The 24,126-nt window shown below is 51.7% G+C and overlaps 1 protein-coding gene and 1 pseudogene across 2 annotated transcripts in view; one reads left to right on the top strand and one right to left on the bottom strand.

The window, feature by feature from the left end:
• Positions 1–23,664, top strand: part of NKAIN1 (sodium/potassium transporting ATPase interacting 1) — a 39,714-nt gene extending 16,050 nt beyond the window's left edge. For both annotated transcript variants that reach the window (XM_070403212.1, XM_070403213.1), the window contains exons 2-7: positions 18,212–18,349; positions 20,461–20,541; positions 22,165–22,362; positions 22,766–22,826; positions 23,256–23,337; positions 23,484–23,664. In XM_070403212.1, coding sequence (XP_070259313.1) covers positions 18,212–18,349; positions 20,461–20,541; positions 22,165–22,362; positions 22,766–22,826; positions 23,256–23,337; positions 23,484–23,493 — 570 coding nt within the window. In that variant the 3' untranslated portion in view covers positions 23,494–23,664. The remainder of the gene's footprint in view (positions 1–18,211; positions 18,350–20,460; positions 20,542–22,164; positions 22,363–22,765; positions 22,827–23,255; positions 23,338–23,483) is intronic.
• Positions 4,955–7,388, bottom strand: LOC139004356 (small ribosomal subunit protein eS26 pseudogene; annotated as a pseudogene).
• Positions 23,665–24,126: the final 462 nt, after the last annotated feature.

Here is a 24,126-nt window from a genome sequence, read left to right as displayed (position 1 = left end):
ACTGGCACTGAGCCAAGGCATAGGACGCGGTAGCTGCTGTAATTACGGCTAGCAGGGATCACGGTCAGGCTCCTGGAGGCGGTGCATGTGGGAGGCAGGGCTGTGCTGAGTGGGAAGCTCCCGGGCAGAGGATCCTGGACTTTGGGAGCCAGGAGGGTCCCAGAGAACATCCTTCAACCCTTTGTTTGAACAGACAGGTCCACAGAGGCCCAGGGAGGCAGTGGGGCATGCTGGGTCCCTTCTGATGCCTGGCATCAGGGTCCTTCATGGACTGTTCCAGGAAGCGGGCTGATGCCATCGGTGGAAAGGATCACAGTTGGGTGTGGATTCCAGACAAAAATACCCTGAACAAAAATGCTCCCCTGCTCGGTTCTGGTCAGCCCTGGGCAAGCGTCTGCAGCTGGAGCCGCTCCCATGGTCTCGGTGTTTCCAGGCCGAGCTGGTGAGGTAGCAGTGCCAAAGGGGCCCATCAATCCAGGAGGTGCCACTAGATAAGCCATAATGTCACACACGTTCCCAGAGATGGGGCTCCAACCCCACTCTGACACCTGGTGGCCTCACGAAAGGGCCTCACTCTCCCCCTCTGGGACACCACTCCCCTAGCAGGACAGTACGTCTGTTCCTCGTGGACACTGGTGCCAGAAGACCTGGTTCGAACCGCTACCTGCCGTGTGACCTTGGGCAGTTCTCTTCCTTACGCTTCAGTTTCCCATGTGAGAAGCCAAGATGATCTGTCTCTACCTGGCATGCTTTCTGTGAGGATTAAATGAATCAAAGCCTGCTAAGCAAGCAAGAGATACTTGGATATAATAAGCGTTAGCTATTATCTTAGTGTCTTTCTGGGGATAAAATGAAACGCCACCTGTAAAGTGCTGTGCTCAGCATATGCACATAGTAGGCACTTACAAACCATTTCTTCCTTTTCCTGTGAAGCCCAGGCCTGCAGATCAGGCAGGGGCCATCCTTAGGAGGGGTCCCCCTCCACCCTTGCTTCCACAGCACACCTCTCCCTCCAGCAGGCTCTGGCCCAGGGTCAGGAGACAGGAGGCAGCTCCACTCCCTCTTCTCAGCTCCTCTGCCAGCCCTTTAGTCTTCAGCCAGCCTGGGGGCTGGAGTCTGGAGGGGGAGGGAGGGGAGATAAGGAGAAGAGAAGTCTCCTGGGGACTTCTTAGTCCCTCTTAGGAGCCTGGGCTCTAGGGTCTGACCCACCTGGTTCATCACAGCTCTGCCCGCTCCAGCTCTGAGATCTCAGCTGCACACCCGCCTCTGGGACAGGGGCAGTGACCCATCCCTCACTCGTGGTTGAGGGCAAAATGAGAAGGCGCAGGCCAAGTGCTTGGCGCAAAGCCTGACAGAGTAAGTGCGCGCTAAATATTAGCCACCGTTTTTGATACTAGTGCTAAAGTTCAGAGCCAGGCATTTTGAAGGGAAACATTTCAGCCCAGTCTCCTGGGGGGACCCCCCGCCCCTGCCAAGCAGGGCTGGACCCTGCACAGGGCTTCTCCTCCATCCTTCTTACTGCTCTGGCTGTCAGGCCCCAAATGACCCCTCCCTTTCCCCTCTTTTGGGCTAGACCAGCACAGAGCACCCCCACACCCCAGAACTGTTGGATTACCAGGAAAAGAAGAAGGGGACAGGATGGAGGGATGACACTCCCCCCACTCATTTATTCCTTTTGTCACAGATGAGTCTGAGCAGGGGACCTGCACAGATAAGCAGACCTTTGCCATCCTGGAGAGCAAAGGGAGGGGTACCAGGCTGGCAGCACCCCCTTCTCCTCTCTGAACCTCAGTGTCTTTATCTGTCCAATGGGGCTAATAATCCCACATTACGGTGGTGACATCAATCACAGACTGAGCTGTGAAGGCCTGTTTCCATGTGGGTAGCTGCTGTGGTTCTCTGCTGGAAGGAGAAGCAGGGAGGCTGGGATGGGAGCCAAGGCTGGGACGATAATGGAAGGGGAATCCGGAAGCCCCTGGGAGGGGGCTCTTGACGCCCACCACTGTTGCTAGGCAGACTTCCCCATCTGGCCTTTAGTCTGGCGGGAAGTCAGAAGGGGTTGCTGTTGCCATAGCAGTGAGGCTGGTTTTCATCAGTATTTTCTTCCTGGGAGTTTCGGTACAGGAGGTATCACTAATAAGCCAGGGAATTGGATGTTTTCCTCGCTTTCAGGTCACATCAAGAGGGGCTCAGCCCAGCCCTGGCTGGTGTGCTAAGTGGTTAGAGCACTCGCCTGAGCCCCAAAGGATCATGGGTTCAATTCCCAGTCAAGGACACATACCTGGGTTGTAGGTTCAATCCCTGGTCCCAGTTGGGGCCCATGTAGGTAGGAGTCAACCAATCAACGTGTCTCTCTCACATCAATGTCTCTCTCTCTCTCTCTCTCTCTCTGCCCCCCTTCCCTAGCTTCCTTCCACTCTCTCTAAAAATCAATGGAAAAAATATCCTCAGGTGAGGATTAACAAACAAAAAAAGGGAGAGGCTTAGCCCAGAGAAATGACCTCCAACTCTTTTCCAGATGTTGACTGGGAGCACTTGACCTGATACCTCCAGTGATGTTCGACCCGAGGTACTCAGAGGGTTTGGTGGCCCCTCTCCAGCTGTCAGCTGTTTTCCTGCACAGCCGCTGCCCCTGCCACATTGGCATCTGGCCATAGGACACAGAGGCTCTTCCAGCTCTTCCCTCTGTTGCCCTGCTCCCTCTCCTTTCCTCTGTCCAAGCTACAGGGATCTTTTCTGGGTCCTTCTGACCAAACTCCCTCCCGCCACAGGAGTCTCCTCCTCCTCAGCCTTCTTTCCTCGCCAATCCCTCTTCAGATCACTTCCTCTAGAAAGTCTTCCTTGACTATTTCCATCATAGCTCTCATTCTTGGTACCCCTCCTTCAGCGGACTTTGGGGATGTGTGTGTGGGGGGTTGAGTCCCCCCCCCCCCCCCCGGACTCCCCACTGAATATAAGCTCCATGAGGACAAGAGCTGTGTCTGGGGTTTTTCCTCCTCCTCCTCCTCCTCTTCTCCTCTTCCTCCTCCTCTTCCTCTTCTTCTTCCTTCTTCTTGATTGAAGTGTGATTCTCGTACCATAAAATTTACTACTTTAAAGTGTAAAAGCCAGTGTTTTCTAGTATGTTCACAGAGTACCGGTATGTGCAACATTCACCACTCTCTAACTCCAGAACATTTTCATCCCTCAAAAAAACTAAAACAAAATAAAAAAACACCTCAAACCCACTAGCAGTCACTCCCCATTTTCCCTCCTGCCAGCCCTTGGCTACCATTAATCTACGTTCTGTCTCTCTGGATTTGCCTATTCCTGACATTTTATATAGATGGAATCATACCATGTGTGGTCCTTTGTGACTAGCTTCTTTCACTGAGCATAAAGTTTTCAAGATTCATCCATGTTGGGCATGTATCAGGATTATTTTGGCTATTCTGGGTCTCTTGCATTTCTATATGAATTTTAGGACCAGCTTATCCATTTCTGAAGAAAAAAAAAAGGTAGTTGGAATTTTGACAGAGATTGTATTAAATCTATAAGATCAATTTGGGAGTATTGCCATCTTACCAACATTAAGTCTTCCAACCCGTGAACACTGGATGCCTTTCCATTTAATTTTTTAACAATATTTTATAGTTTTCAGGGTATGAATCTTTCACCTTCTTGGTTGGTTAAATTTATCCTAGGTACTTTATTCTTTTTGCTGCTGTTGTAAATGGAATTTTCTTAATTCAATTTTGGATTATTCATTGCTGGTGTATAGAAATGCAACTGATTTCTGTATATTGATATTGGGTCTTGCAACATTGCTGATCTAACTTAGTAGCCCTAAGTTTTGTTTTTGGTTTTTTAATTGATTTCAGAGAGGAAGGGAGAAGGAGAGAAAGAAAGAAATATCAGTGATGAGAGAGAATCATTGATTGGCTGCCTCCTGCAGGTTCCCCCACTGGGAATCAAGCCGCAACCAGGGCATGTGTCCTTGACCGGAATCGGACCCGGGACTCTTCAGTCTGCAGGCTGATGCTCTATCCACTGAGCCAAATCAGCTAGGGCTGTTTCTTCCTTTCCAATCCAGATGCCTTTGATTGATTTCTTTTTCTTGCCTAATTGGCTAGAATCTTCAATGCAATGTTGAATAGAAGTGAGGAGAGCGGACATTCTTGCCTTGTTCCTGAATTGAGGGGGAACGCTTTCAGACTTTCACCTTTAAGTGTGATGTTAGCTGTGGGTTTTTCATACCCTTCACCGGATTGAAAAAGTTCCCTTTTGTTCCAATTTTGTTGAGTGTTTATGTCATGAAAGGGGCTGTGTCTGTTTGTGCTTTTGCTTGCCACTGTATCTTCAATGTCTAGTGTTGTGACTGACACTCAATAAATGAGGTGAGAATAAAGGTCTAATGATGGCCGACAGAGCCAGTCTTCTCACAGTCTTCCTGCAGTGACTCCAGCTGTCCATGGCCCTGACGTCAGGCTTGGATCCTTGCTCCTCACCCACTCCTCTCAGCCTTACCCTGGCCTTGACCCACAGACTTACGTTCTAGTATGAATGATTCCCATTTCAGATGAGAACACAGCCTCAGCCGTGCCGAGTGGCTTACTAGCCGTGCGGCCTGTAAGTGGTGGAAACAGGATTGATACCCACCCTGATAGCATCTCAGGCCGCAGTTCCTGTACCTGCCAGGTTGGGAGGAGGAGGGCATTAAGCCACAGGATGCAGATACCGTGCATCCGTGAAGAGCATTGATTCTACCCTGATTTCCGGGGAAGTGAACTAAAGAGGAGGCTCTGTCTAGAGGAGAATGCTGGGTGCATATTCTTTTATGATAAAACAGACTCGCAGAAGAGTCCTCTCCTGCAGCTGTTGGGGATGCTTAGGTGGGAAGGAGGTGGAGCGTGAATGTTGCTGTGCTGCTATTTTTTTTTTTTTTTTTTTTGAAATACAATTTCCATTTATTTCCCCCCCCCCCCCCAGAGAACTTTTCTTCACTCTTTGAAGACTCAGCTCCTTACATGGGCTTTGGTGGAGGTCGTGGAGCAGCACCCGCAGGTCTAAATCGGGGTGGGGGTGTTCGGTCCTTCCGGGCTTCACGAGAACGATTCCTGACTACCTTGCTGTGAATGGCACAGCTCACACAGTAATGCAGCTTCACATACAGCTTGGGAAGCACATAGGCGTCGAAGACACTCGCTTCGGAGATGTCCCGAACGGCTGCGGCCTCCACTATGTTTCGGATGACAAACTTCTTAATGGCCTTGTCCTTGGGCACGCACCAGGCGCAGTTGGTGCAACGAATAGGCTGCACATGGCCTCGGCCTTTTTTGGCACGACCGTTATTCCTTCTTTTCTTGGTCTTACTCAAATTTTCTTTATTACTGAGGGTTTATGCTGAAATCTAGGGCAGAAAGGCATTTCTCAAGTTTATTTATCGGTGGCACAAGGTGACCATGGGACTATTTTTCCTCTGCTATTTTTTTTTTTAAGATTTTTAAAAAATTGATTTCAGAGAGGAAGGGAGAGGGAGACAGAAACATCTGATGAGGGATCATCAATTGGCTGCCTCCTGCATGCCCCCTACTGGGGATCGAGCCCACACCCTGGGCATGTGCCCTGACCGGGAATTGAACCGTGACCTCCTGGTTCATAGGTCGACGCTCAACCACTGAGCCACACCAGTCAGGCAGGTGTGTTACTCTTGACCCCTTTGGAACGGGAAGCGTGAGCCCTGGGGGTCTCCCCTGTGAGGGGAGAGTTTGATGGTTCCTTGATCTCAGTTATCCTGTTGGATCCACCTTTAACCCAAGAAGCAAGAAGGGTAGGGGTTACGATTCCCATTTTATAGATGCGGAAATGGAGGCCCTGAACGGGCATGCGATTTGCCCAAGGTCTGAGCAACATCATTCTGAGACAGGCTGTCCCAGAGCCACACCAGAGCCTGGTACAGAAAAGCCAGAGCTGGGAGGAGGCCCAGAAAGGCAGGAGTGTTTGGTACGGCAGCATCTGGTCTGGTATCTGACGTGCCTCTCCTGCAGGCCAGGAGGGACGGCCACCATCAATGCTGGCCTGGCGTGAGGGAGCCCAGGTCAGCTTCGAGGGAGCTTTCTGAGGGAGCCCTGGGGCCCAGCAAACAGCCCTGACAGGAGAGGTTTCCACGGTGCTGTGAAGCAGGCGGGCCTCCTGCCGGAGGAGATGGCAGAAGGGCTGCAGGAAGGACTCTGTTTTGTCTCATTAGCAAGGAAGAAAGGCCTCCGAAAAAAAATGAAAGAAACCTTCCCCAAAGGAAGGCAGCCGGGAATGAGAAAGCTTCCGCGGAGGCCGAGCTAGGTCAGAGCACAAGCCTCCAGAGGCACGGGGTGGAGAGGGGGTGGGGCCCTGGGAGGACGGCACTCAGACTTGATGAAAGAATGGCATTTGTCAGGTGCCCCTCCTGTGCCAAGTGCCATATTTTGCATCCTTTAAGGTCACCTCTGAAAGGTAGGTTTTCATCTTTTCCTTGTTATAGTGGAGGAAACGGGCTTAGGGGGTGTTAGACGCTTGCTGGAGGTCACATGGCTAGTAAATGATGGATTTGAACAGAACACATCTCAGCACCATCAGTGTCACTAGCAGATTCGTTGGGAGGGGTGCCAGTTTCAGCAGAAGGGAGTCAGGCCTCGGCGGGGACACTGCGGGGGCCCAGCAGCCGTTTGTAGAGCAGAAGAGCTCATGGGGAAGGTGGGGTGGTGGTGGGCAGGCTTCAGAGCCCACAGGTCTGCGTTGGATCCTGGAGTCTATTGCTTTGCTCCCTGGGCCTCTGTTTCCACATATGGAAATAGCGCCGCTCAAAAGCTGAAAGGAACGGCCCTAGCTGGGTGGCTCAGTTGGTTGGAGTGTCCCTCCGTGCACCAAAAGGTTGTGAGTTTGATTCCTAGTCGGGGCACATACAGGAGGCAACAGATTGATGTTGCTCTCTCACATCAATGTTTCTCTCGCTCTCCCTTTTCTCTCTCTCTAAAAAACAAACAAGCCGAAACCGGTTTGGCTCAGTGGATAGAGCGTTGGCCTGAGGACTGAAAGGTCCCAGGTTCGATTCCGGTCAAGGGTATGTACCTGGGTTGTGGGCACATCCCCAGTAGGAGATGTGCAGGAGGCAGCTGATCGATGTTTCTCTCTCATCGATGTTTCTAACTCTCTATCTCTCTCCCTTCCTCTCTGTAAAAAATCAATAAAATATATTTTAAAAAAAAGAAAAAAACCATATCCTCAGGTGAGGATTAAGGGGGGTGTGGGGGGAAGAGTTGAGAGGAGTAGATGAAGTGGACATAAGGCAGCCTGTACAGGGCAGGCTCAGTGCCAGTCCCGGAAGGGAAGTCCTTGCTCTCTGGGCTTGTGCAGCACTGACACTTGAAGTCCATCGTCTGTGCCCCCAGCACAGGGTGGGGGCGGGGGTGTGTGTGCCATGAATGCTTGGCAGGTGAATAAAGAGAGAAAGGGCAGAGCAAGGGGCCAGCTCAGGGTGGAGGGAGCCCTACCTGGCCTCAAAGAGGCCTGCACACCAGGACAACTGTGGTCTCTTCTCCTTCAGAACGTGAGTCCTCTGAGAGGTCTCGGGCCCTGGATCTTCACTGTGGGCAACATCATCACAGCTAACATGGCTTCTTACCCATGGCTCCAGGCCAGGCGGTCTTCTGAGCATTTTACACACATTCCCTCATTTAGGCCTCACAACTATCCCACCCCCCCACCCCCCCAGATGGTACCATTGTCATTATCCCCATTGTATCGATGAAGACCTTAAAGCACAGAGAGGTTAAGTGACTTGCTGAAGGGTACATAGCTAATGTGTTAAAGGCAGCATTCAAGCCCAGATGGCCTGACTCCTAGGCCACACTTTTAACCACTACAGTGTACAGTTTCTCAGGGAACAAGCAGCAAGAATCTGACCTTAGTATGAAGCCAAGGACTTAATAATTATCCTAATAATGTGGGCATAGTACTTGATAGTTTAAAAAGCACATTAGAGTATATAAATTGCTTTCATGGTTATGATCTTATTTGATCTCTAATTTCTCTGTGAAGAAGACAGGACATTATTGTCCTGTTTTTGCCGGTAAGAAATTAAGATCCAGAAGGGAATGTGGCTTGTTCAATGAAGGATAATTTACTGAGCACTTACTATATGCAAAGTCCTTGACTCACATTGCCTCGCTGAATCTTCACACCCCTCAGGTATTTAGTGATAATATTCCCATTGTATAGATGAGGAAACTGACTTTCCCAGATCCCAAAGCTTGTAAGTGAGAGCTGGGAATCCATCCCAGGTCTGCCTGACGCCCAGAGCCTGAGAGTTTAAACTACTGGGCTCAGGCCTCCATCCCCTGCTGGGCAGATGTTAACACCCAATTGTTTTTGTCTACCTTCCAGTTTTTCCCACTCCAACTCCATCCTTATAGCCACTCCTGAAACTTTCAATGCCTCCTTAATTAATTCTCCCTGCTTAAGTGCCTGCTCCATTTAGATGCTTTCTGCCATGAGTTTTTGGCTTAATTATATGATGTCATTCATGGTACTTAATGGGGGGATCTGATTAATCATCTTTATATTTATTCAAATGTCCATTTGTCTGTAGCTGGCGTCTCCTGGGAGAGCCTGGTTTTTGCTGGTTTTCTCCGCCCGGGTTGCCTTCCCCTCCATCCCCTTCTGGAATGCTCCTCTTGGAGGGCGCTCTCTTCCCAAGCCTTCACTGTCCACGCCAGAGCCTGCTGAAGTCTCGGCCTCTGGGGCCTGGGACTGAGGATGCCCCAACAGTTGGGACATGGGGATGGGGCAGAGATAGAGTGGGCATCACCAAGAAGGTGGGAGTCCTGGGAGAATGGGGCCCCCAGCGAGGAAGGCCTCAGCGTCTCCACCAGGCGTCCCACCTCCAGCCCGTCCTCCACCCCCACTGCCCCAGCCAGAGAAGCACCCAGCTTCCACATCCCTCTGCTCTAACCGTCCCTGGCTCCTGGGGGCCAGTGGGATAAAGCTCTGGGACTGAGGCCCAGCCAGGTCTTCCCCACCCTGCCACCCCTCCAGGGGTCCTCAAACTACGGCCCGCGGGCCACATGCAAATACAAATATTGTATTTGTTCCCGTTTTGTTTTTTTACTTCAAAATAAGATATGTGCAGTGTGCATAGGAATTTGTTCATAGTTTTTTTTTAAGCTATAGTCCGGCCCTCCAACGGTCTGAGGGACAGTGAACTGGCCCCCTGTTTAAAAAGTTTGAGGACCCCTGCCTAAGACCGTTCATTCAAGAGCCACCCCAGGTCCCCAAGTTGTCCATACCCTCCCACATCTGGGGGTGACCAACTCCTCCCAGTTTGCCCAGGACTTTTGGATTTTATCTTTTTTTTTTTTTTAATATATTTTATTGGATTTTTTACAGAGAGGAAGGGAGAGGGACAGAGAGTCGGGAACATCGATGAGAGAGAAACATCAATCAGCCGCCTCCTGCACACCCCGCACTGGAGATGTGCCCGCAACCAAGGCACATGCCCTTGACCGGAATCGAACCTGAGACCCTTCAGTCTGCAGGCCGACGCTCTATCCACTGAGCCAAACCGGTCAGGGCTGGATTTTATCTTTTAAAGTGATGCACTCCAAGAAACTCCATAGTGCCAGGGAAACTAGGACAATTGGTCACCCCGCTCACACCTCAGGGTTTTGTCCTTGTTCATTTTTCCTCTATTAATTTCTTCTTTATTTTGTTTTCTTATAAAAGTATTGTCCCTCAATGTAAAACCTTACAGAAATATCTCTGGTTGACTCTCAAAGACCGCCCCCCAAACCCCACTCTCCAGAGTTAACAGTGTGATGTCTCCTTTTCTTTTTTCTGCACAAAAATAAGTTCGTACTCCCGCGGCTCCGCCCAGCGTGGCCCTCCTTCCACACTCGTCGTAGTAGCTGTGCTGTGTGTGTTCCAGCCTGTGGAGGCGCCATCATTTATTGTGGGTCCTTCGGACGGACATTCAGAGTGTTTCCAGTGTTTCATTATTATCGTCCGTTCAAGGCCACGTTAAATAGCAAACTAGCTCCTCTGCCCTAGCTGGTTTGGCTCAGTGGATAGAGCGTCGGCCTGCGGACTGAAGGGTCCCAGGTTCGATTCCGGCCGAGGGCACATGCCTGGCTTGCAGGCTCGATCCCCAGTGGGAGTCGTGCAGGAGGCAGCCGATCAATGATTCTCATCATTGATGTTTCTATCTTTCTATCCCTCTCCCTTCCTCTCTAAAATCAATAAAAATATATTTTTTTATTTTTATTTTTTAAAAATATATTTTATTGATTTTTTACAGAGAGAAAGGGCGAGGGATAGAGAGTTCGAAACATCGATGAGAGAAAAACATTGATTAGCTGCCTCCTGCACACTCCCTACTGGGTATGTGCCTGCAACCAAGGTACATGCCCTTGACCAGAATCGAACCTGGGACCCTTGAGTCCGCAGGCCAATGCTCTATCCAGTGAACCAAATTGGTTAGGGCAATAAAAATATATTTTAAAAAACGGTTTAAAAAAATACTTCTCATTTCTAAAAAAAAAAAAAAAAAAAAGAATATCACCTCCTCTGTAACCCCTTCCTTGATCTTCCAGGTGGTCTCAGGTTTTTGTCTTATTACTGTCATTACTGTGCTTACTATGTCAGGCACTTGACCTATATTATCTCATTTAATTTTCACACCAACTCCACGATTGTGGAGACTGTAATCCACATTTTACAGACGGGGAGACTGAGGCTCATCTGGATGATAAACCCAAGCAGTCTGGCTCCAGAGCGCCCCCACTGCCCCATTACCCTAAACTGCCTCATAGTTTTCCAAAGGGTGCATGGAGTGGGTGGTGCAGGTCAGAGGCCCCCGGCTCCCTGGCTATACGTCTGCACAAGGGCAAAGCCCAGCGGTGTGATGAAAGGTCAAAGCTGATGGCCTCCAGCTTCCAATCCACTTCCTGCCAGAACCCAGAAACTAGTGGGGGGAAGGGTCTGGTAGGAGGAGGGTAGCATAGTAGCCCCAGATCCAAAGTGCAGGCTTTGCTGGGCTCCTGCTGGCTTCTGGGCCTGTGAGAGGGGTGGGTCTGCCCACAGGCAGAAAGCAAGGAGCTCCAGGAGTGGAGACTGGGAGTTAGTGGGGGCAGGGCAGGGCCTGGGCGTGGGAATGATGGAGAAGATCCCTCAGTCCTCTCAACACCTAGGTGAACTAGGCATCCTGTCCCCATTCTACAGAAGAGGAGACTGAGTCACAGAGAGTCACTGGCCCTTCCCTGCACTGCCCACACCCACTATGCTGCCTGTGGGCCTGGACCAGATGGTACATGAGCAGATAAGCCTATGAGATGGAGGGACGCTTTGATTCTTTTTAGACTGCCCTTGGTATCACCCTGGGCTGCTAGGCCTAGGGTTTATGCAAATTAATGTAGATATATGCTAATGGGACCTCTACCAATCCCCTCTTTCTAATGGAGCTGCCAGCTCTGAGGTATGTTGGGATAGATCTGCCCAGAAGGGGCCTGAGGAGCCCCCTAGCTGGGGATGGGTCAGCAGTCACTGGAGTGGGGTTGCCATGGAGACTGAGGCCAAGCCCCAGTGGCTACCTTCTGACAGAACCAGGGCCGGTTAGATCAGCCTTCTGAGACCTGGCCTCCCTAACAGCTCCACGCTGGTCTCCCAGGGCTAATTACCTGGAAGGTGGTGACCAGCTGCTCCCTGCTCCCTGGGCTCCACTGAGGTAGAGGGTTGGGCCACAGCGGGAGGGTGTGAGGAAGACAGATGGCAGTCTGGGGGCTCGAGGGAGTGGGGAGCTGTCCTGAGGAAGAGGGAGAAGGACTGGAAGAGGTGAAATTCCCAAAAGCCACATCATGCAAACAGGCTCAGGGAGCCATGTGGTAGGGAAGAGCGAGGGCTTGGCCCCAAACTGATTGTTGGAGCCTCAGCTCTTCTGTGTGTCCTTGGGCAGGGCCCCTGCACTTCTCTGGGCCTTGTCTATCAGTGGGGGTGGGATTAAGAGACGTGATGTGATGTATGAGGGGTTATATACAGTAGGTGCTCAATAAATGATTCTGCAATTCTAAGACCCATTGAGAGAAGGTATTGATCTCCTTCGGGGAGAATTTGTTTTGTTTTCTAATAGAAAAGAATGTTCCCTCTTGCCCCTCTGTGCTTCCCCTGCTGTCTGGGCTGGAGCCGGCGTCCTGGTGTCTGCACGAGGCAGGACTGTCATCCATGAGGACAGGAGTGGGGCTGTCTCTGTTCACCCTGAGTTCTCTGAACTTAGCACACAAAAGACACTCGAGAACTATTTGTAGAGTGAATGAACGGACAGATGTGAAGTACTCAGAACAGTGTCTGGCACTAATTGGAGGTTAATAAATGTGAGCTGTTACAGCACTGCCCCCGGGAGGCTGCGCTGGGTGACTTACGAGAGGCCCTTGACCCAGAGCAGGCTCTGCCCGCTTCCCAAGCCCCTGCCTCTGGAGAGATGGCTGTTGGGTGGGAAGAGCAGTGGGTACGGAGACAAGGACTCAGATCGAGGCTCTGCCTCGTCCTGTCTGAGGGATTTCAGGAGACTCGGGTGACTGCTCTCTGTGAAAAGGGAACCTTCTATCGAGGCAGCTCCACTAGGGCTGAGGGGAGAGGGCACCTCGGCTGGCGGAACCTAGAGGCGGGTGCTGATGGGTCCAGGTAGGGTGAGGCAGGGAAAGCAGGGCTGTGATGGCTCAGGCAGAACCTGGGGCCAGGCTGTGCCAGGGGCCGGCAGAACCAGCTTCTGGGGGGAAAGGGCCCTTCGGCTCTCAGCAGAGGTCCCAGGACCCCAAGGCCAGTCCCCCCGCAGGCAGGCAGACTGCACCACCAGGCCTAGATACTGACCTGCAGCTACAGCGGCCCCCATGGCACAGTGAGAACACAGGCCAGGGGAGGAAACCGCCCAGGGCCCCGCACGCATTCTCGTCGGAGGAGGAGGCCTCAGATCCGCTGAGCCACTCCGGCACCGTTTTAACATGGGCTGAGCGATGAATCAACATTTTAAAACTTTTTTTTTTTTTCAAAAAATATAACTTGTCAAAAAGAATTTCAGAAATGCAGAAGTGTGTATATTTCAAAGTAAAAGTCTCCCCGTTCGCACTCCCTGGAGAGAACTTCTCATGATCATCTATTGTGTTTCCATGGCTCTTGACTGTGCATTTACGGTCACACACGTTTCGTGTCTCTCTTTATTGGCTTTTTTTTTTTTTTTTTTTACACAAATGGAATCATATTGTTCTGCAGCTCATTTTATTTCACTTAACAGTTATGGCCTTGGCCATTTTCCAGCAGATCCAGGCTGGGACGGAGAGAAGCAGAAGGGCTGCGGGAGCCCTGGAAAACAAGCGCTGTGTGTGTGTGTGTCTGTGTGTGTGTCTGTGTGTGTCTGTGTGTGTGTCTGTGTGTGTCTCTGTGTGTGTGTCTCTGTGTGTGTGTCTGTGTGTGTGTGTGTGTCTCTGTGTGTGTGTCTGTGTGTGTGTGTGTGTGTGTGTGTGTGTGTGTGTTGGGGGACAGGAAGGAGTCCCAGAGTAGATGGGGAACCTGGCAGAGAAGCCCCCATCGTCAGCTCCCAGAGCACTGTGATATCTGTCTCTAGACTTGAGCTCTCTGAGGCAGGAGCCACACCAACTTGTCCACATACACTGCTCAGGGCCCGGCACATAGTAGGTGCTCAAGAAACATTTGTACAGTGAAGTGAGTCCCTGCCAAGCCCATCTTTCTTGTCCTGGCAAAGACTACCTGGTCTCCATGCCTGTACTCCTTTCAATCTCTCGTTGGGTGTTTATTTCAATTCATGCTCAAATGGCATTGACCCCAAATGGACCCTGGAGATGGGGGCAGAGCTCAGGGAGAGGGAGAAGACCCTCCCCTTAGACAAGTCACTGTCCCTTTCTGCTGTCAGTTTGCTCACCTCCCTAATGAGGGGGCTGGACCAGCAGATCTCCAGGGGTCCTTCCAGCTCTGCTGTCTGTGGCTTCAATCCCACTCCCTCATTTCACGGATGAGGGGCTGAGTCGAGTCTAATTTTGTCAGCTGCCTCAGAAATCCACTGGGAAAAGGGAAGCTTGAGTTTGAGGATGTAGAAAAGGCTGTTGCCATATACTGAGCACCAACTGTGTGCCAGGGCCTGAGCTGAGAGCCGTCGGTAAAGTGCGCTGTCTGAATCCTTAGGACGTTTTCCTAGGCCCAGAGAGGGTGAGTAACTTGCCCAAGGCCACACCAGGACTGAGCTGGGGTGGATCTCAGGTCTGCCTGATCCCAAATGGGGAACTCTTCCCAACTCGGTCCTCTGTGAACCAAAATCAATAAAAGAGATAGTATCCGCTGGACCAAACCGTTCTCAGAAAACTTCAGGGGCCTCTCCCTCATCATTTCTCAGACAGCCTGACTTCTGTGTCTAAGTCCTGAGGCTACATGACTGGAATTTGGGCCAGGAAAGTAGTTGACTTGCAGGATTGGCTGGCGAGGGCTTGGGTACAAGAGACTTCTGATGGGTTTTGTGGCCCCAAGCCCAAACCCCTCCCTGCCCTCTCCTCCTAGGGGCTGGGGTGGGCCCATCTCCCATCTCCATTATTCATTCCTTGCCCCCCACTCCCCACCCCCCACCTGGTGTTGAACTCCTGGGGTTGGCGTCTAGACAGACAAGAGCATCCTACTGAGAACAGAAGCAGCCCTGACTGGGGCTAAAGGTTCCCATGGCAACTGCATCCCCTCAGCTGGCAGCTACCCGATAAATAAATAATTAGGGTGGGGGTGGGGAGCTAAGGGCAGGGGGAGGGGCAGCAGGGGAGCCTCTTGGAGGTTTCACTCAGGAAAGAGGGGGGTGGGTTAGAAGTGGGGTGGGGGTGGGCGGGGGGGCGCGGCATTGCAAAGGCCAGGTGAGAGCAGACAGTGGAGGGAGAAAGGTGACCAGCTGTGTCAGAGATTCAGCAAGTCAGAGAGCCAGAACTTGACAGGCCCGGCATGGAGGTGAGGGAGAGCGGGGAGACCAGGACCTAAAGTTCCGTTTTCCAGCTCATGCAGCTGGACACATCATGGGGCCCCGAGTCACTGGAAATGGACCAGGTTTGAGCGTATTAAGTTCATGATGAGCCATCCAGCGGGCAGGTGGTTTATAAAGGGGCTGGAAGCTGAAACATGAGCGGGCAGTCACTGAAGCTTGGGTAGGCATGCGTTTGCTGGGACAAGTGGAGCATGAAAAAGGGCCAGATATAGCCCTGAGGTTCTTGGATATTTAAGGGTCTGAGTGCATGGGAGGATGAGCTGCGCTGGACTCGGGAGTGGCCAGACAGGGTGGAGAGTGAGGTTACCTTCAGCACCTGCAGTGTGCCAGGCTTGGCCCTCGCCACTAACGTACAGCAGCGGACATCTCGGGCAGAAACCCCCCCTCTCGTGGAGTTTGCCCTCTAACGCAGGAGATAGACAGTACACAGAAGGTGGGTAGATAAATGCCATGGAAAAAATAAAACCAGTGGGGAGGCAGGGAGTCCTGTGGTGGAGAATAATTTTATTTGATAAATATTTTTATTGATTTTTAGAGAGAGAGGAAGGGAGAGGGAGAAACATCGATGTAAGAGCAAAGCATTGATCAGCTACTTCCTGCCTCCTGCACCCCTGCTACCGGGGATTGAGCCCTAAACCCAGGCATGTGTCCTGACCAGGAATCGAACCTGCTACCTTTCAGTGCACGGGACAATGCCCAAGAACTGAGCCACAGCCCTCTGTCCTCTGATGACAGCCTCCTTGCCAGGACTGGGTGCCAGCTGAGTTGAGAGCTTCAAGCTGGATCCCAAACCACCACGTTTCCTAAAGCCTAGCAGAGTGAGGGTGGAAGGGAGAACAAAAATGAGGCAGGGCCCTGGCCAGTTTGGTTCAGTGGATAGAGCATTGGTCTACAGACTAAAGGGTCCCGGGTTCCGTTTCGGTCATAGGGCATATGCCCAGGTTTCGGGCTTGATCCCCAGTTTGGGGAGTGCAGGAGGCAGCCATTCAACAAGTCTCTCTTATCATTGATGTTTCCATCTCTCTCGCCCTCTCCCTTCCTCTTTGAAATCAATAAAAATATATTTTAAAAAAAAAGAATAAACCTCATTTAAAAAAAAAAAGTGAGGCAGGGCCTTTTGGCAGGGGGAGCAGCCTGGGGAGTTTCTCCCCCAAGGTCGGCAGATCATTGACGTCAAAACCAGAAGGACCCTTAGAGGTCATGTAGTCCAGCGGCCTCTATGGATGCAAGAGGAGCCCAAGACCCAGCAGGAAGGTGACCTACCCAAGGTCACCCATGGTCAGTATCAGACTCTCAACCGGAACCATGCCTCTTAACACCCAGGCCACTGCCAACTGGGAAAGGTTGTGTGTTGGGGCCAAGGTGAGACAGGTGCAGAGAAAGGCAGAATGGTTGCCTGGCTCTGCCACCAGCCAGTTGTGTGACCTTAGGCAAGTCACTTCCCCTCTCTGAGCCTCATTGTCTCTTTCTCCAAAATGAGATCATGATCTCAGTTCTGCCTTTCTGCCAAGGAGTGTGGAGGGAGAGATGAACTTGGAACGCTCTTTACAATCCGCAGAGCCCTGGGAGGGGAGTCACCAAAAAGAGGCAGGCTGGTGCCAGGTGGGTGGGTGCCAGGGTTGAGCCCGCAGCTTCCTGGGTCTCTGCCCAGCCCTGCCATCTGTGTGGTAGCATCAGGTCCACCTTCTCCTGCCTCCCTCCCAGGAAAAAAGCTTCTGGGATCTTTTCACTTTATCAGAATCTTCCCGTTCCCTCCCAAGCCAGACCCACTTCTCTCCCCTTCTTCTATCTTAGTCAGGACTCTTGGTTGCAAGTGACAGAAATCACAGGCACAGGGAGGGGCAATTCGTTTCAGGCATGTCTGGATCCTCAGACCTAAAACGATGTCCCCGGGGACACTGTTCCTGCTTGTTCATCGTCCTTCCTCACTCTCTCCCTGTTCCTTAGCTTTGGTGACTCTCGGGAGCAGGGCACACAGTGAGTGCCCATCCCTGAATAGATCACTGTGTGGATTATTTGGTTAGGCATAGGTCACCAGCCCGCTATGGAAGTTAGAAGTTGGATCAGCCCCACCAAGCCACATGAACTGAGTGTCTGGGTGGCAGCTTCCAAAACCAGAAGAAGGAATATTGGTCAGTCAATACCAATAGGTACCCTTGGCACCTTTGTTCCTGATTGTATCAGCTGAAACATTGAAGTAGGGGCTGCTGGAAAGGGAGTGTTGATTGTGTCCTGTATCAGTTAGCTTTTGCTGTGTAACAAATCACCCCAAGATGTAGTAGTTTAAAAGAATCATTTTATTCAGCTCATGATTCTGTGTGTTGGCTGGGAGATTCTTCTCATTCTGGGCTGGGTGTCTGTGGTCAGCTGGTGGGTTGGCTAGCATCTGAATGAGCTAGAATGGCCTCACTCTGATGGCTGACTGGCTGGCAGCTGGGGCGCCTGTCATTCAGCAGGTCAGCATGGGCTCCTTCACAAGGTGTTCTCTGTGTTACAAGTGTAGCAAGTGAGCAAGCTCCAGTGCACAAGCATTTTTCACGCCTTCACTTGCTTCACATTTGCTTAACTCCCATTGGGCAAAGCAAGTCACATGACCAAACACAGAGCTAGTGTGGGCGGGCCCTGCCAAAGAGCATGGAAATAGTAAGAAGAATTTGAGGTCAGTTTTGCAATCTACTGCAGCTCCCTCAGGGGAGGGGAGAAAATCCCTTTCTCTGTGGCCCATGGATCCCATAGGCCAGGGTAACCTACAGAGAGGGGGCCTGGGAAGAGATGACTCAGATGCATTGCATCCCTGGGGCCTCCAGGGCCAGGGCTCAGCCCTAGGGCAGGGCTGGGGAGGAGTCTGGATCCTGACTCATCCAACTGAGAGCCCCACGTAAGGAAGGAGCAAGTGGGGAGGGCCTCTTGGCAGGGAGGTAGGTGTTCTGAACCCTGGCTCCCATCTCCCTCCAGCCCACCCCAAAGTCATGATCAGGGCTCAGTCCTCCACCCCCACAGACTTGTCCCACCTCCCAGCAGCCCTTTGGTACTGCAGGGCTGGGATGGCTCCAAGATTTCTGCACAATCCGTCATGGTGCCTCATCACCACAATAACTGATGTCACCTCCTCCACAAGGTCAAGGAGTCCCTGCCCTTCCCTTTTAGGGCATGCACACGGCCTCAGTCTGCTCTTTCCCACAGGTGGCTGCGCTGGAGCGGCAGATCTTTGACTTCCTGGGCTACCAATGGGCTCCTATCCTAGCCAACTTCCTGCACATCATGGCGGTCATCCTGGGCATCTTTGGCACGGTGCAGTACCGCTCCCGGTACCTCATTCTGGTATGGCTCATTGACCCCTCCCAAGCCAACCTCTTCTCCTCACCCCTATCCCTCTCCCCCACTCCTCCAACCAAAACTGCCCTCCCACCACGGGTACGCAGACCCCTGCCCTGTCTTGCCTCTAGTCCTGTTGATGTGAATGCCCAAATCCCAATGCTTCTTTATTCAGCGGAGGCAAGGTTGGTGTTTTTCCTAAAGAATTTCCTAGGGAAAAATCCAACTGTTAACATGATGCATCATTTAATGCAGTGGTTCTCAACCTTGGCTGCACATTAGAATCACCTGGGAATCTTTTTAAAATCCTGATTTCTGGGCCTCATCCTCCGGAAATTCTGTTTCTTTGTTACTAATGTTGTGGCCCCACCCCATAACAAAGAAACAGAATTTCCGGAGGATGAGGCCCAGAAATCACGATTTTGAAACAGGTGATTCTAATGTGCAGCCAAAGTTGAGAACCACTGATTTAATGAGTGCCTACCTTGTGTTGGACACTCTGCTAAGATGTCACTTGCTTTGTTGGATCTTTACGCAGCTCTGCGAGGTATATCGCACCATCTCCATTTTTTAGATGAAGAAATGAGTCTCAGAAAGGTTGCAACCCTTCCTAAGGTCACACAGCTAGTGGGTGGCAGAGCCAGAACTAGAGCCTCAGATCCGGAGTGGAGGCTCCTGCGACCTCACCACGCCGCCTCAGAAAGCCAGTGCGAGGAAGGAGCCTTGTCTAGCTTAGTTCCTCAGGTTGCGTCGGGAAAGCTTGGCGCTTGTCCCTTGGTGTTCATCAAGAATACAGTCGAGGGTGGCTCTGAGGCCCATCCCCAGAGTGGACTGTGTCCCTGGCTCCTTCCTCCTGCTCCCTTTTTCTAAGTCCTGGTTGGTCCTGGATGGTCTCTGTCAAACTCAAACGAGTTTGAGTTCAGTTCACCTGTGTCCCCTGCTCTTCCTCCGTGACCCATTCACATACCTCTCTTGAGGGAAAAGGCTTTTCGGTAGATTTACTACAGAAATGCTTGACACCTACAATAACAGTGACACCCAGTGTCCTGCTACCACCAGAGCCCACTAGCCCTCATTCTAGGGCTTGTCCCCACCTCCCAGAGGCCAGGAGAACGTGGCCCTTCCAGGGTTTTCTCTCATCTGAGTGAGATATGAGAACCCTTCTCTCCAGTTCTCAGGACGCCCCAGGCACCAATATAAAATGCTGTGTCTGCTGGTGGCCGCCACTGGAATTGTAGGCATAGGGTTTGGGTGGAAATAGCCAGCCCCTCTTCAGCCAGCTCCTCTCCAGCTCTTGGCCATGTCCGGTGACTGTTGTTGTCTTTTTTAACCGTTTGAGTCCCAAGCAGCGCTATTGTGCTGCTTGGTATTTCTCGACATAAAATAAAACAAGCGCTACCATACTGTTTGGGTCTTTTCGTACTCATTTAGAGAAAGCGCGGTTGCGCTGTTTGGGATTCTTCGACAGTGTTTTTTCAATACCCCCTGGGACTCAAACGAATTGTATGTTTTCTCGACATAAAATCTCAGCAGCGCAATTGAGCTGCTTGGGACTCAAACGGTTAAAATATATTTTATTGATTTTTTACAGAGAGAAAGGGAGAGGGATAGAGAGTTAGAAACATCGATGAGAGAGAAACATCGATCAGCTGCCTCCTGCACGCCCCCTACTGAGGATGTGCCCGCAACCAAGGTACATGCCCTTGACCGGAATCGAACCTGGGACCCTTCAGTCCGCAGGCCGACGCTCTATCCACTGAGCCAAACCGGTCAGGGCGGCTGTTGTTTTCTGCCGAATGGATAGGATTAGCTACCCCAGGACTTGGGTTTGAGTTCCAGCCCTACCTCTTTCTAGCTGTGTGATCTTAGAAAAAATGACTCTCTCCAGACCTTAAATTAGTTATCTCTGAAGCGAGGACAATGCCTTCCCTGCAGGGCTGTTATAAAGACTGGTTTGGTATAAAAATGATTTGTTAACTATTCTCAGTGCTCTATGAGCAAGGTATTGTCGTAACGTCCCCTGCAGAAGTCTTCTCAGTCCATTAACTCTGTGTCCATGGATATACCCCAAGCCCCCTCCCCCAGGCCCTACCTGACCCCACCTCTGCTTTCCCCAGTATGCAGCCTGGCTGGTGCTCTGGGTTGGCTGGAATGCATTTATCATCTGCTTCTACCTGGAGGTTGGACAGCTGTCCCAGGTAAGCCTCAGGCCTGGCAGTGCCAGTGGGCAGAGCCTGGCCTTTCCCTCCCACCCTAAAGGCTCCCATGGTGATATGGGTCTGGGCCATCATCTCTTTTGTGGATTTTTTTTTTGGGGGGGGGGGGAGGGGGAGGGCCGGGGAATTATCTCTTGAAGAAACTTCCCTCCACACACCCAAATAATCTATTCCCATCCCCCACCCCACATTTTTGTTTCTGGCCCCCTCTGCACTTCTCAGACACAAATGATGATGGAGCGGATAAGGGTGAAGATCCGTCTGTGTGAAGATGGGCCGGGGTCCCAGTTGATAACAAGCTTTGTAGAAACTAACAGTATATGGTGGCCCACAAAGCTGCTCTTAGGCCTCACCTGTGCTCAGGGAGGTGAAAATCCCACGCACTTTGTACTGTTTAGACCGCAAAGATTCGAGTTCAGTGCTGATCAATATTTTTCGGAAGAACAAGAGATTAGGTAGAGTTTGTTCGGGAAAAATTGAACAGACCATGTCACATATTGAAGTAAGTAGGAATAGTTAGCTTTGAGAAGAGTAAACCCAGAGGGTATAACTTCCATTTTTATTATTATTTTTTTTTAATTCTAACCCAAGGATATTTTTTTTTTCATTGATATCTAGAGAGAGTGAAAGGGAGTGAGGGAGAGAAACATCAACATGAGAGAGACACACATTGATTGGTTGCCTCCTGCATGGGCCCCTATGAGAGCTGGGGAACCTGCAACGGAGGTACATGCGTGCCCTTGACCAGGAATCGAACCCTCGACCTTCGGTCCACAGGCCAACACCCCAACCACTGAGCCAAACCATCGAGAGCACAACTTTCATTCTTAGATATTAAGAAGGCAGCATACATGAATGAGAGCATTTGGCTTGGTAGTTTGACTATCTACTAGATTCAAATTCAGCTCTAATGTTTTCTAGCTGTCTGACCTTGGGCAAGTGTCTTACTCTCTCTGAACTTCAGTTCCTCATCTAGTAAGTTCAGATAAGAGCAACCCCAACTTCCTTTGATTGCTGAGGGGATAAACAAGATCACACATCTCAGTGCTTTGCACCTGGTCAGCATGCAGTGAATATTTGTTAGCAGACTGTGTGAGTGGATGACTAATGAACACAGGGATGCACATCATGGATAACAACTTCTGACCTAGGTCAGCCACTTTGCCATTTCACATGGAGAGACTGAGGCCCAAGAGGGAAAAGGTTTGCCCAGGGTCACACATAGGGAGCACATTGGAGAGGCTGAGTGGGCTGTGAAAGGGCCTGTATTGAAGATTTCACCAATAGCTGGAAAATTGTATCTGGTCACTGTTAATGTTCTTTCCAGCCCTGGAATCCTGGGTTTCTGTAGGTCAGTACCAGCCCCTCCTATTGCTGATGGCATAGGGAGGCTTGCATGGTCATCCCGTGCCACCTACTGGTCAAATGTGGATCTGCAGATACATACTCTTCACACCCCCTTACCCCCATGCCCTCCACAAAGCAAGTTATGGGAGGAGGCTGCTATAACGGTCCCCATGTGAAATAGGCTTTATATATAGTCTCCTGGGAGCTGGGGAGGATTCCCCCACCCCAGCTCAGTATCCTAGGCCCCTCTACCCCCAGGACCGGGACTTCATCATGACCTTCAACACATCCCTGCACCGCTCCTGGTGGATGGAGAACGGGCCAGGCTGCCTGGTGACACCTGTCTTGAACTCCCGCCTGGCCCTGGAAGACCACCATGTCATCTCTGTCACTGGCTGCCTGCTCGACTATCCCTACATTGAAGCCCTCAGCAGCGCCCTGCAGATCTTCCTGGCTGTGAGTCGTCCTGTCGCCCACCTCACAACACTCCCAAAGTGGAGTCTGAAAACCCCTTTGCTTAGCCCTAGTTAAGAAGGGTTGAATCTGGGTCTTCCAGCCTGCCTGGGGAGGATCTCCCCACCCATGATTCTCTTTCCTCTTAACAAGCCAGTAAGGTATTGCCCAGATCCAACTGGGGAAACTGGGGCTCAAAGAGGTAAAATAATTACTTGTCCAAAGTCACAGTCCCAGGACAGAGACTGCAACCAGGAATGTTTGACTTTAAGGCCCAGTCATTAACTTGGAAGTTGTTAGGGGTTTGCCTTCATGTGAGCACACCCTGTTCCTCCAGCCTGGGTAGGCAGGGCCAGGCAGAGGGTGGAGGGAGAGCTTCCCTCTCCTCATCCTCTTCCTCCCTCAGCTGTTCGGCTTTGTGTTCGCCTGCTACGTGAGCAAAGTGTTCCTGGAGGAAGAGGACAGCTGTAAGTATGTGGGGCCCCTAGGAAGCGGAAAAGCCTGGCCTCGGGCCACCCCGCGTCTTCAGCACCCTGGACAGGGGCCCGCACGGCCTCGGTGGGAGGGAGCCCTGGGTCAGCCCCTCTATGAGTGGGAAGGAGAGGAGCCAGGGGTGGGTGGGATTTATATAGTCAGCCCATTCTGGACTGAGGTCCGGATGTCCAGGTGCCCAGTCCACGGCCCCAGCACCACCACCCTACCCGCCCCTCTCAGGCCCTGCTCCTTGGAGGGGCTCCACAGGTTGGTCCCTATCTGGCACCTCCCATTCCCAGCGTTTTGCCCCAACCCCGTCTCCTCCCCTGAAGTGGCTCAAGCCCTGCCCCCAAGAACCTTCTCCCTTAGGGACGCCCCGCCCCCAGCCCGTTTCTAACTCTATGCCACCTCCCCTCCTGCAGTTGACTTCATCGGCGGTTTTGACTCCTACGGATACCAGGCGCCCCAGAAGACGTCGCATTTACAGCTGCAGCCTCTGTACACGTGGGTCATGGCGCCGAGCAGGGTGGGATGGGGGACCCGGGCGTTAGTGTCAGTAAAAAGGAGAGGAGGGGTGGGAAGAGCAGTCGGATCTCTCTGCTCCCCCATTTTCGGGGTCCACTTTCCTAACCTGCCTTTGTTTCCTGCAGGTCGGGGTAGCTTCAGCCCCACGCCCACCCGGGTGCCGTGCCCAGTGCTTTGTGCTAAACTGACAGCCGCTGCCAGGAGCTCAGGCCAAGATGGCAGGCGCGCCCCCTGGTGGCTGCCGGGCTGACTGCAGCTTGCGCGGCTCGATCTGGTCTGCCTCGGACTTGGACTTGGCCCTTTGCAGCCTGGACTTCAGGGATGGGGCGGGGCGGGGTGGGGTGAGGGAGGGGAATCTCGGGGTTTGTATTTTTTTTAATATCAGCCTTGGCGTGCGCTGGGGCCTCCCTCCCTTTTCCAGCCTCTCTCTTTCAACCTTCACTCAGCATCCTGTTCACTGTCCAGAGAGTAGAGGCAGTATGGACAGACTCACCCCACCTCACCACACTCATTCACACCGTGAGCTAGGAGCAGGAGTCCTGGGTTCTAATCGCAGCTCCATCACTGACTCCGTGTGACATCTGGCAAAGCCCTTGCCCTCTGATCCTCAGTTTCCCCACCTCAATTAATTAAAATAATCCCTTAGCAGATGGAGCTCTTTCTAGCCTTCTCTCTCAGTTGACACTCAGTTCCCTGGGTTAGGCTGGTATTATAATCCCCATTTTGCAGATAAGGAAACTGAGGCCCAGAGGTGTAGAGGCCACACAA

Source organism: Myotis yumanensis, unplaced genomic scaffold (genome assembly GCF_028538775.1).
Source record: "Myotis yumanensis isolate MYYU_CA2020_CCGP unplaced genomic scaffold, mMyoYum1.0.hap1 SCAF_2, whole genome shotgun sequence".
NCBI lineage: Eukaryota > Metazoa > Chordata > Mammalia > Chiroptera > Vespertilionidae > Myotis > Myotis yumanensis.
This window is presented reverse-complemented; position numbering and strand designations above follow the sequence as displayed.